The sequence below is a fragment of the Oryctolagus cuniculus genome, chromosome 9 (assembly GCF_051225735.1).
Source record: "Oryctolagus cuniculus isolate XC-2025 breed Fujian yellow rabbit chromosome 9, ASM5122573v1, whole genome shotgun sequence".
NCBI classification, from domain to species: Eukaryota; Metazoa; Chordata; class Mammalia; order Lagomorpha; family Leporidae; genus Oryctolagus; species Oryctolagus cuniculus.
This window is the reverse complement of record NC_142875.1, coordinates 132,918,888-132,931,912: the sequence shown is the minus strand read 5'-3', so window position 1 is coordinate 132,931,912 and position 13,025 is coordinate 132,918,888. Positions and strand designations below refer to the sequence as shown.

The following is a 13,025-nucleotide window of genomic DNA, read 5'->3' as shown; positions in this document are numbered from 1 at the left end:
TGTAACCCAGCTGCTCCACTTCTGCTCCTGCTTCCTGCTAACGGTCTGGGAAAGGCAGAACGCAGCCCCAGTGTCTGGGCCCAGGCCACCTACCTAGGAACCCGGATGAAGCTCCTGGCTCCTCCTGCAGCCCAGCACAGCTCTGGCCATTGCAGTCATCTGGGATGAACCAGCAGATGGAAGCTCTGTTTCTGCTTCAAATAACTGTATCTTTTAAAAAATTGGATTGGCCAGCGCCGCAGCTCAACAGGCTAATTCTCCGCCTTGCAGCACAGGCACACCGAGTTCTAGTCCCGGTCGGGGCTCTGGATTCTGTCCCGGTTGCCCCTCTTCCAGGCCAGCTCTCTGCTGTGGCCAGGGAGTGCAGTAGAGGATGGCCCAAGTGCTTGGGCCCTGCACCCCATGGGAGACCAGGAGAGGCACCTGGCTCCTGCCTTCAGATCGGCATGGTGCACCAGTCGCAGTGCGCCAGCCACGGCGGCCACTGGAGGGTGAACCAACAGCAAGGGAAGACCTTTCTCTCTGTCTCTATCTCCCACTGTCCACTCTGTCAAAAAAAAAAAAAAATTGGATTGTGGGGGCCGGTGCTGGCATCCCATGTGGGTACCAATTCAAAGCCCGGCTGCCCCACTTTCAATCCAGTTCCCTTCTAATGCACCTGGCAAAGCAGCAGATGACCAAAGCCCCTTCTCCCCCATGGGAGACCTGGAATAGTCTTGGCTCCTGGCTTCAATTCAGCCCAGCTCAGGCCACTGCGCCATATTTGGAGTGAGCCAGTGGATGGCAGGTCTCCTTAGCAGTGGAGCTGATTCAAGAAACCACTGGGCTGCCCCACGGAAACAATGAAAGCTTGAGACTCATCAGGGCACGGCCTCCAGCTGAAGCCCAGAACTCTCGCAGTGCGAACACCGTGAGTCAATTCAAGGACAGTCTTCCCTGAAGACAGATACTGCAGAGAGATTAAAAACAAAATTGAGGAGGAAGAAGCCAGATGGCTGGGAAGCTTGAAGGAAAAAAAGAGGACAAAAACCAGTAAGACACAGCCCCACACTGCCAAAAAAGTTCCCCTTGGAAATCTTACTTATCGTCAACTCGGGACCTCATTTTAAGCTATCTCCATAATGCCAGACAGACCCTCTGAGGGGGCGTGTCATAGCACAGGAAGACAAGAGAAATCACCCGGGGCAGCCACGCAGCACACGCAGGTGGGGCCCAGGGCAGCCCCGCGGCACACGCAGGTGGGGCCCAGGGCAGCCCCGCGGCACACGCAGGTGGGGCCCAGGGCAGCCCCGCGGCACACGCAGGTGGAGCCCCAAATCCCTTCCCTGAGGCTGAGCTCTCATAAACCAAACCCAAGTTCAGCGACAGGGTCTGCTGCACATGCTCAAGCCCAGAGGCTTAAAGACATTTCCAGCCTTTCTTCTGGAAGCTAAAAACAAAACCCCCAATATTAATACCGCAAACCCAGGGGCCAAGCAGCGAAGACCATCATGCACAGGAGCGTCTGGCCATGCTCGTATTTCAGACCAGAACTGGAGACGCGGTGAGGCGCCTTCACGGAGAACCCGAGGTACACTGAAGGCCAGCACGGGGGTCCTCTTCCCGAGCCTGCGCTGCTGCCGCTCATCCCCAGCCCCACGTCACGATGTCTGAAAATCAGCCGGGAGACTTCTAGAAGGGCAGGAAAGCCAGTCGACAACCCACCCACCATGTTGCAACCTGCTGGCAACGGCCCCTGGCCTGCTTCACCAGTCCAGGGACGGCTTCCTCTGCACAGGGAGAAGGCGGCTGTCCCCCTGGAGCTGCTTCGGAGGGGAGCCGGGCTGGCTGCTCTCCCCCCTAACACGGCCTACACTGCCCGGGCCCAGCTAAGGCAACGACTAAGCCCTTGTTCAAGGACTCGGTTAGATCTGACGTGCACAACTGCAGGGTTTACCCAAGAGCCACCGAGTGTTGGGTGGGATACGAGCAAATCCCCAAGTTCAGACAACCCGCATCCCTTCATCAAAACACCAGCGTCCACAGAAATGGGACAAGCTGACAACCGGTGACCCACATTTTCCCAGGATAATAGAGGAGAAATTATTTCTCTTGCATAAATTAAATCAGATACACTAGGCTCCCAACAGAGGGCTCCGAGAACTTACCTGGACCAGTTGTGTAAAGAGAACTATTAATACAGTCGGAACGGAGTCGCTGCGGGCTTGGCTGCCTAGGACCACGCAAAGTTTAAGAGGCAGAAAATTATAGCCAGGTCTCCTTCATTTCACAGTCCAGCTCCTCCCACGGTGCCACAGTACTCTTCAAGGCACATTGCAGCCTGTAATTGTATGACAGCTATCCGGATGTTCCAACTGTCATCAATCGAGTAGCAGTACGTAACAATTACACACCTTTTGTTCTTTCACTTGTGCTAACGTAACTGCTTTTCACGTGGGACAATGGTCTTATTTTATTGAATTCCTCAGCAATATATTCGAACCAACCAACCATCTGTCAAAAACCTAGCTGCCCACCGGCTGTAGAGTTGACTTAAACCACTCAGCACAGCCGCTCTGTGCACGGACAGCTACACTGCACCAGCAGACGCGCAAGGTGGCCGCGCCTGGGAGGGGCGACCCTCAACATTTCTAAGCGTTCAGCTCTGGCCTGCACTTAATTGTGCTACTTTACTAGCTGTAAACCAACTACAGGAAGTGCTGGCCAAACAAACGTGGCCCTCCCAGGGCGGCTCAGCTCTGCCGCGCGGACCTCGGGCAGAGGAAGCCCACGGCAGAACATCGGCGACTTGAGAGGAAGTGTAGCCGCAATCGGGCAACCGTTACTAAGTCTCTCAGCAGTCAAGTTCTCTCCTCTCCTACTAGACTCGGCACCTTACACTAAAGAACCCCAACAGCACCGTTTCTAAAGCAACAAAACGCCTCCCGTGCTGGTTATCACTGTGGATTCTAAGCTACCTCAATAGAGGAAACTATAACCCACACACACAGGAAGAGTGCTTTCTGCTCTGAATGACACACCTTCTAGCCTCTGAGGAGCTTCACCCCTGCGTCCTGGGCTCTGGGAGGGGCAAGCAGGTGTGTCCTACTGTGCTCAGCACCATCCTGTTAGACAGCGGGGCAGGGGCGGGGGCTGGGGCAGGGCGGGAGGGGCACGCCAGGAGGAGCCAGGAAGGCAGGCTCAGGGCGGCCATGACCTTGGCATCCCAGGGCCAGGATCCTCACGCGCAGTGTGACCTCTCCCAGAGCTGAGCCTGGGACTCTGATGGGGGCCTCCTGGGGGCGGGCATTCAGACGACTTCCTGCTCTCTGTGCATTCTGAGCTTTCAAGACAGCTCAGCCTCATCTTCCACCTGCTGGGTCCCCACTGTTATGAACACTGCAGCTCCCAAGACCACAACTCATCCGCACACGTAAGTATCTTGAGTATTTTAGGCACACAGGGCTGTGGAGGCAGCTACAAACTGGTCAACACAGTGGTTCACAGAAACAGACCCCCAAAACTGACTACCCTTGTACTGTGTGGAAATTATGCTCTACCTTGTGGCCATGCTGTTTTTAGACTTGCATGATTCCTGAACCTGATCGGCTTTAATGGGATGCACACTGACCTCTGTTAAACTACGGACCATCTGGCTAATACGTTCATTCTAGTAAAATCTCTTCAACCACGAATAGAACTAAACCTTTAACATATCTACTGTCATACACAAATTTTAATTTGAATCCTCTCGACCTAACACACTTTGAGTATGGAGACTGCAAATATCAACTCAGAGTTTCTGTTGATTTCACTCACCTCTCATTGAGCTCCAGGCATTTAGAATGTCAGAGTGAAGCGCTTAAGCACGCGAGTTGTTCCAGGCCATCAGCTATGTCCTTATGTCCAGCACGGCCCAAGTGAAACTCAAAAACTCAAAGAACTGCTCTATCAGATTTGGTCAATTGACAAATCATCATGAACAAATGTAAAGTATTCTTGTTGAAGCTCTGGTTTTCTAGCTCTGTGCATTCTAAATCAATCAATCCATGTTTCTGACGGATCACCTATCAGTTCTAAGTTGCCTGAAGTGGATAGGCGTCACAGTGACAGCCACTGAAACACTCCTTTTCTGCTACATGACCAGCTTTCACAACGCACACCCACACATAAAACCAGCGCGTGCACTGCTTGCTTAAGGTCACTCCAGCACCTATCCATTCAAGACGCCGACGGCGTGCTCTTTAACAGCCAGCGTACCAGACGCACACATCGGCTATCTCAGGAGTTCAACAGGGTTAGTCTTAGCTAAATGACTATCAGTAACAGCATTACAGACACCTAGATGCACATACAGACACTTGACTTAGCAACCATAGTTCAGAAATTTAGCTCCCTACATTATCAAAACTGACAGAACTGACAAAAAATATGCCATCACAGCACAGAAGATTCAAAACAGCTTTGATAACATTGTCATCCAGCTAGAATGAATTGTTTTCAAGATGCCCAGGATGTGTTGTTGTTGGTGTGTGTGAGAGAGAGACAGAGAGAAAGGGGAGGGGGGCTGTGTGTTCGGTTCCAGGAGACCTTTTAATTCTATCAATCACAGGCATTCAGGCTCCATTTAACTAGAAAAATACCATTGAGAAGAGGCAAAAAGTAATGAGGACAACTCTCTAAATTATGCTTCCCTGTACATCCTAACGCACCAGCCAGAGTAGAAACAGAACAATTCTAACTTTGGAAACTGCAGCATGGCCACGCGTGCCCTGGGCCAAGTGTCCCGACAACAGTGACAGCAGCTCTGTGCCCTGCCGGCTACGCAGCTGCAAAGAGCAGATCTGCGCACCAGCAACCTCGGCCGAGCCAAGCCACGGCTTCCCAGCTGCGGCGGTTCTCTCTTCCCGGAGGGTCCAGTCGACTCCTTTCTGAACGGTAAGCATTCTTATTCTCCACAACAGCGAACTGTCAGTTCTCGTGTCGTCTTATTCTAGCTCAACTGACTCAGAATTCACCTTTATTTAGTGTACACATGACTAGAAATCTAATAGCTTCATGCAAAGTCTAAACAAGCCAAGAGCCTCCCCTCGGAGAGCAGGTGAGACTTACAGAAACAGATTATATACTGCAGTATGAACAGACTGTATCTGCAAAACAGGGGCGCCAAATCCATCTTCCACATATCTACCGATACCTTCATGAACACAGAAGAAAGGCACACTGACTCACGTCTCGTTATCGTTCTTGGTAACACCGTGTGAAGCCAAGTCAACCAGTAGGTACAATGCCGCAAGGAGGCAGAGACAGGAGACGGAGGGACCCAGACCCCACAGCCACAGGCCAGCGTCACGAGCACACGGGCGTTCAGCTCTGCAGCACTAAATCCCACAGGACCCAGCTGTCACACACAGCTCTGCCAGCTTCCAGCCCAGGAGGAGAAATCTGCCTCTCTCTCTTTCATGGAGAAATACCCAGCAGTGAGGTCACCATATTAAAGCAGGCAACGGTAAACACATCACCTAAGTAACTCCAGACTGCACGTGACAGGCTCAGCACATGTTGAAAAGAAGGTTTTCAGTGGCAGAGGTCGGCTAGCACGCCTTCTGACCTGCTGTACACACTTATTCCTTTAATAAGCACACACGGTGCACGGCAGAAACTTCTTGACACGGGAACACTCACGCACCCCTCTGGACACCTGCGGTGTTTTAGTCTTTCACCCCACTCTCTAATAGCACACGGACAGCAGCAGCCATTTGGTTGTTCTGTAAGGATTTTAAAACGGAATACCTCCATGGCTAGCTGCACAGGTGTTCTCAGAAGCACCACACCCAGGCAAAGCAGGTCTGTAAGTTTTCAATATCCCAGGACCCCTTCTGGGATCGCCTGTGTTTTCCTCCTGTCTTACCTCGATGATTCTGTCTCCGATCTCCAGGCCATCCGTGCCGTCGGCAGGGCCGTTTTCTACAATTTTGGAAACATATATTCCTTCCGTTGCCGTTTCTTCCCTAGTTTTCTATAAAAAAAAAAATCAGCAGAAACAAAGACGTAAGCACAACTGAAATTTTACAGCAGACAATGTACTGAACTAACACCGCCAACCGTGCTCAACGCGCAACTCAGAGCTGGGAACTTGGCACGGAATCCTCACTCCCTCCACGCCAACCAGTCATTAATCAAGATGGCAGCTCCAATGAAGGAGTCCAGCAGCTCTGACGAGATTAGCTATTTACTTCACAGTTCTGAGTACATCAAAAGCAGTGAAGAAAGGGCATGCACAAGGCGAGATCAAGCAGCTCCCACCGTTACATACGAAACGTCTCAATTCCACAGAGCACCAGCCAGTGGAAGGAGGGCACAGGGAGTCACCCCCCGACCACCAGGGAACCGGCTCAAGGCCTCCCTGACACACGGCCAACCCACAAGCAGGAGGACGGCTCAGCCAGTCGTGAGAAACCATCTGCCCCGTCTAGCTCCCCTTTGATGGTGGCCTATGTAAAATTATTTTGACAAGTTCTTAAGGATGTCCAGTGGCATCGGAATGCCCCAAGTCTAACCAGCGAGAGAGAAAAATGATTGGCGAAGAAGACTGTTCTTCTTGTCAGTTATTCCAGAACTACAGCCCAGCAGCCCTCAGCTGCCAGGTTTCTGCTATACTGAACACAAGGAGGAAACACCCCACCGCCCGCCGACCCAAAGAGCACGTGGCCAGCGACTCCATGGCGTTTTCCTCGGACAACACCCGCAATGCAGAATGAACAAAATGTCATGGAAGTTTGCTGGCAAAATTATAAACAACACAATTAAAAAAACATTTTCCCACCTTTTTCTAGTTATGTTGAAAATTAAATTGCAGGATGTAAGGACGTGCAGGACTCTAAGTACAATACCAGGGCTGAGTTTGTAATATGCATAGTGTGAACACGGGCATTAATAAAGAGAAAATCATGCATTCAGCTGAATAAAGGATTCAAGGCCAAAGATTTCCTATTAAACATCTTTCTGTAATGTGAAATTTCCTATGTAATTTGAAAATAATTATAACTTATTGCAACTGCTTGTTCATTCAAGGTGTTTTATAAGCTGCCCAATCTGCGTTCCTGTCCAATTTGACTTAATAGCAGGTGTCGGTAGCCAAGAGAACCTCCTGGTGTTACCAAACAGAACTCGCCTGCAGCCAGGACTGTACCACAGGTTGACTTACTTTGCCTGTAGTGCTATAAAACGTAGATAAAATGCAAATGCACGCTCCTTTTCTTTTTAGAAACCAGCAATGAGAACCAAGTTGGTTTCCAAAAAGGAAAATCTGGGTACCTAATGGGATACTTGCGTTAAGGAATCTCATGTTTACTCCATCATCTTTGAACACTGAACTACCTGACTAGCTCCTCATCCACCCACACAAGCCAGCTTCGCCACTCTCCCGCAAGCCCACAGCAAGGCATTCACACACGGGTTACCTGCTTGGCCCGGCCTCCTGCAATATTGAAGCCTAGGGTGTCATTTTTTCTCCCCAACACCACAGTGACAGGCTTGCATTCTCCATCCTAGAACAAAAGGAGCCAATTAGGTAAAATCAGGAAACGTTAGCAGACAACCAGTGCTATGGGAAGTCTTCCTCCCACTGCAAATGCACTAACATTTCCAAAGGGGAAAGCCGTAACCAAAGGCTGTCTGAATTGGGCGCATTACTAACTTCCTCCTGAACACACTTGGAAAGCAGGTATCTGAAGGGAGCAACCGTGACAGTAAGCAGAGCAAACCCATTGCAAATCTGACCCAAGGGCTTCGCATCTGCCCGCCCATCACGACCACCCTCTAACACAGCAGCTGCTTCCGACTTTGCTGAAACCCAACGCAGATCTCCGGTTTCATCCCGGAATCTCCATCTCCCCGCCCATTACCCTAACGTCCTGGACACACTTCGAGCAAAATTTCCACCGTGCCAAGCCGGAGGGGACTCCGGGCACCACGAGCTATTCACAAACTGCTGTGATGCAACGTGGTAGATGGTGGTTCCACTTCTTTCACCTAATTCCGGCCGAACAACGATTTAAATACCAAGGAGGACGCCTCCCAGGCAACGCACGCATTTCTTTCCCGGGGCCCAAATCACAATTAAACCCACAGAGCTGCACCCACCCCTGCCGTTCAGTACTAACAATGTTACGGCACTACAGAGCCCGCAAGGTGCACTTCACCCAGGGCGGCGTGCGAGTGGAAACCCCAGCAGCTCCGCCCAAGCCGCTGCACGGCCCGCGCCCCAGGCCAGGGTCCCCGAGCGCCTCCGGGCAGCGCGCACAGCGGCCTCTGCCGGCGGCGCGAGGCTCTTCCCGGAGGTCCCCACGCCTAGCGCTGCCCTGCGTCTCTCCCGGGTCTGCCCCTCGCATCGATCACCGCACACAGGGGAGCGCGGGCCCCTAGCCGGAGTTCCAGGGCAGCAGCGCCCCGGCTCGCCCAGCCGCCCGCCCCGGAGGCGGCGCGAACGGCCAGCCCCAAATGGGCATTTCTGGGGACGGCCCCTCCCCGGGAGCGCCGGGGATGCAAACAGCTCCTTGAATGGAGCGCGAGTCGGGCTGAGCCGCGGCTCCCCGCGCAGCGGCCAGCGGCGCCAGGCCCTGGGCCAGCGACCGGACGGCCCTATAAACACCGCCCCGGGCCGCAGGGAGACGAGGGTGCGGTGGGGGCGGCTAAAGCGCTCTCGCACACACGCCCCCGCCCAAGCTCGCCGCGAGGCCCCGCAGCACACGGGGTCTGCGGGCCTAAGAAACCTCGCCTCCCAACCACGTAGCCCTTGGGGTCCCCGAGCGGGGCGCCCTTCCCAGGTGCAGGGACGCGGTGGGAAAACGGGCTCCCCTGCTCACTCCTGCGTCTCGGGGAAGTTGGAGCGGACCCGCGGCAGGGCGCACGCCCAGCGGGAGGCAGGAAGGGGGACCACCCCACGGACCTCAGCGAGAGCGCGTTAGCGGGGCGCGGACCCGCAACGCGAGCAGCTCGCGGACGCTCAGACCCAAACTTCGCTTCTGCCCTCGTAGCCCGAGCCCCCCATGCTTACCCGGCCGCGGCCGCCGCCCAGGTCTCCGGGGAAGGTGCGGGCGCCAGCCATGAGCTGCGGAGATTCGTCCCGGGCCTTGCGTGTCCCGGGTTGCGCCGTTTCACGCCGGCCCCCAGCCGGGTCCTGCAACCCGGACCCTCGCCCGTCGCCGCCGCGCAGGCCCGAGACGCAACCCCGGGGGTCGCCAAGGCGGCGGTGGCGGGAAGGGACGAAGGCCCCGCGCTCGACGGGAGCCGCCAGCTCGCACGGCCGGGTCGTGCGCAGCTCCTGGGGAAGGCTGCGCGGTGGCGGCGGCGGCGGCGACAGCACTCGGCGCACCCGGTCCGGAGCCCGTGGCGGGCACCGCAGCGCGCAGGGGCGCGGGCGCCGGGGGCAGCGGGTGCCGCACGCGGGGAGGCGCGGCGCGCCCGAGGACTCCCGCAGCCACCGGCCGCACGGCTTGCAGGCGAGGGCCTGCTGCTCGGCTTCGACGAAGCGCTCCAGGGCAAAGCCCATGCCAGGGGCCGGGGCGCCGGGAGCGGAGCGCAGCGCTGCGCGCAGTCCCCGCGCCCTGCCCGGGCCGCCGACTCGCGGCTGCCGGGCTCGCGGAGTGCGCGGGGGCGGCGGCGGCGGCTGTGAGCTCAGAGTTTGTTTGGCTCCAAGTTTTCAGGCTCCCGCTAGGTCCCTAGCCTCCGCCGTATTGACGCTAATAGAAGCCACCTCGGGAGCCCCCGCCTCCTGCGCAGCTTCTCGCTTTGGTCGGCGGAGGACCGGGGCCATCGGACGGCTGCAGCCTCCTCGGGATGCGCACGGAACTCCGGGCAGGCAGGGGCCTTGGCTTTGGCGCGGCGCGGGCATGGAGCAGCGACTTTTAAATTCTCTTCACCTGCGGGCATCAGCGCGCTCTCCAGCAAGTGCGCTTGGAACACCTGTTCTGCGGCTCGTTCCAATCAGCGCGCGGGGCAGCCTCACCGTCAGGAACCCAGCACTGGGAACTCCTCGCCTAGGACCTCCCGGGAGCCAGGCCGCCGAAAGCGTGATCCAGACACCCGATGCTGGCACCAGGATGGGAGCCGGCAGGTGCCCGCCCAGGACACCTGCCGCTGGGGGTGGGGGTGGGGGCGTCGTGGCGCCCCGCGAGGTCTCCTGCCCAGCCAGGAAGCTGGGAGCCACCCCGGGGAGTCCGCGTCGGGGGCCGGAAGAGGCATGAGTTCCTGTGCGCACCTGGAAAAGAAAACTGAAGGAAGGGGGCGAGAGGGAAGGCAGTGGAGGCGCTCAGACATCAAGTCCTCTGGCCGGCCGGTTGGCCCCGAGTAGACGTGTGGACGCCAGCTGTCCCTGTCCCGCTGTGTGGCGTCCCCAGCCCTGCCGCCGCCTCCTTGCTCGCCTTCGGAGCCTGGGGATGCAGAGGCGACACCAGCACCGTCCCTGACCGTCGCGATCCCCTTGCCAAGAACGCGTTTCGCGAGTCAATGGCGGAGGGTTCCTCCCAGCCAGGGGAGCTGCCCTGGGGGATCTGCGGCTGCCGTCCGCAGGAGCGCACAGGAAGGCGCCGGCGTTGTCCTCCAAACCCATACAGCCAGCTGAGGCATTAGCGAGGGCTCCTGATGGGGCCATCAACAGGCCTGATCGGGCCATCTCCCGGAGGGCGGAGCGGGAGCCCGGAGCCCTCTGCGTTCAGTGCCAAGACCCGGCGTCGCAGGAAGATGGCCCAGCCCACCTTCCATGCCTGCAGGTAGAGCCACCTCCATGACACCGCATTCCAGAGTCCTGCCACCTTTCCTTTGGCCTATCTTTCTACGAATTAACACAAGAAGCCCCTGGATAAATAAATCATGGAGCGTTAACAGCATGAACTAGGAAGGTACTTCAAAACATTTGTGGGAAAATGGAATTAACTGGTACATTTATTTCCATGCAAACTTTTTTTTTTTAATCCACGCATGGCAAACGAGCATTTCCCAAAAACGTTTGCAAGTATGCTTGCATTTCTGTGGGTTACACGGACTAGGAACATGGGAATGCACAGTGTGGTAGATTTTATTCCAACAGATCAGAGCAGCAGGGACCTGGTCCCTCCTTTTTTAGCTGTGTAAAAAGCTGAGACAGTTAAGACTTGACATTTATATTCTTCATGGGAAACCCGTCAACACCGAGAATATTTTTTAAAAAGGAAGTGTTGAAATCTAAAAATGTTCTTATCAAAGTATCAGGAAAATGAGACTTGCAGTTACTTGGAAAAAATAAAACCAGGAAAAGCAGTGGTCGTGCGCTGCTCTTGGTCCACCCGTGCACAGTTCCTACTGCAAAAGTAAGGACTGTGCAGACGATGCTGTGAGCGGTTCCAGGATGTGCAACACTTTGATTACTAAAGAGAAGGCAGATGTGAAAACCTTGTCCACAGAGAATAACAGTTTAAAAATGAGAACATGTGAAGGGAAGCCAAGAAATGAAGTAGGCCAAAAGAGAGCTTCGGAAAATCTTTTATATAAGGAAATGCAAGCTTGAGCACTTCCCAAGGAGTTAAGCATGCGGGGGAAAAACATTCCGGGTTGCACACAAGGGAACCTCCTGGATCCTTCCCACCTGAAAACACTGTTGCCCAATAAATCAGCGACACCAGCTGGGTCAGTCCCTTTCACTTCCCAAACTGAAAGCTTTTTCTATTTATAAGGAAAATTGTAATATCACTGAAAGGCTTGGGTGAGCTAGCAACATGGAGCCTAATTAAATAGAAGAAGTTGGCTTAGGTAAGCAAAGACAGCACTTGCAATGAATTGAAACTATGCACAAATATTTCAACAAAACAAGCCCGGTGGGGCCGGCTCACTTGGTTAATCCTCAGCCTGCATCCCACATGGGCGCCGGTTCTAGTCCCAGTTGCTCCTCTTCCAGTCCGGCTCTCTGCTGTGGCCCGGGAGGGCAGTGGAGGATGGCCCAGGTGCTTGGGCCCCTGCACCCACTTGGGAGACCCGGAAGAAACTCCTGGCTCCTGGCTTTGGATTGGCGTAGCTCCAGCCGTTGTGGCCATTTGGGGAGTGAACCAACGGAAGGAAGACCTTTCTCTCTGTCTCTCCCTCTCCCTCTCAATGTCTGGAACTCTACCTCTCAAATAAATAAATAAAATCTTTAAAAAAAAAAAAAAAACCAGGCTGGGTAACATTTGCGTGCCTTTTGGCAGATGAGACAAGTCAAATCCCGGCATCTTTAACTGTATTCTCACCGATCACGATTCCCTATCTGAGAGACTCCCTGGATAGGAAAAGCAGCAGGCCCACCAGCAGTGCTGGGGGAGAAGCGGAAGGGTGGCCGCCGTCTTCCCACTTGGTGGTCAAGGCCAGTGTCCCTCTCCTCGTCCAAGCTGGACCTGAGCGTGTGCTTTGCCAAGGGAGAGACGAAGGCAGACAACAAATTCACTTGGTTCATCTCCAGGCCAAGAATCCTGGCTTGATTCAAAACACCTTCAAGTCCTCTATATTTTTGGCTGAGTATTTTCAGCTTAGTAACTGGTTTTGGCTTCAGTCCGTTGTCAAGGGTCATATAGCCAAGAAAAGGGATTTTTAAAATTAGCTTTCTGCATTATCTGGGCCAGTTCCTAGAGCAGACATGAAGCGGGGGTGTGCCTGGAGGTGTTTCCAATGAGCAGAGGCGGGGTTGACGCCCTGCTTCCAAGGATGGACAGGAAATGGAGTCGCCGGCTGCCGAGGCCAGTGGGAAAAGACTTAGTACTGAAATGCTGCATTCTCACAGTCTGACACGCTGCGTAGAGAAGTGAAACGGGACTGAGAGAATTTTTTTCCACCTTACCTGAGAGTGCTTTTTTAAAGTCGTCTCCTCTGGGATTTCCTTTCCAAGTTGTATCATGCATTTGTTGAAGAGCCATGACGTCAGAGAGTGTGGGGGAAATTTCCCAAAGAACACTGTAAAAAATAAATCGTTTACTTTCTTTTTGTTCCCATAGCCTGATTTAATACTTTCTTTCTTAATAGTAATTTTTAAATCCAAGAAC

The 13,025-nt window shown here is 54.3% G+C and overlaps 1 protein-coding gene across 2 annotated transcripts in view; it reads right to left on the bottom strand.

The window, feature by feature from the left end:
• PDZRN4 (PDZ domain containing ring finger 4) overlaps positions 1 to 10,871 on the bottom strand; it is a 357,880-nt gene extending 347,009 nt beyond the window's left edge. Inside the window, exons 1-3 of one of the 2 annotated variants that reach the window (XM_089304029.1) lie at positions 9,038 to 10,871; positions 7,443 to 7,529; positions 5,891 to 5,998 (exon numbers count right to left, since the gene is read on the bottom strand). In XM_089304029.1, coding sequence (XP_089160155.1) covers positions 5,891 to 5,998; positions 7,443 to 7,529; positions 9,038 to 9,532 — 690 coding nt within the window. In that variant the 5' untranslated portion in view covers positions 9,533 to 10,871. The remainder of the gene's footprint in view (positions 1 to 5,890; positions 5,999 to 7,442; positions 7,530 to 9,037) is intronic. The other variant, XM_051850939.3, reaches the window with a different exon arrangement.
• Between the last annotated feature and the right edge of the window lie 2,154 nt (positions 10,872 to 13,025).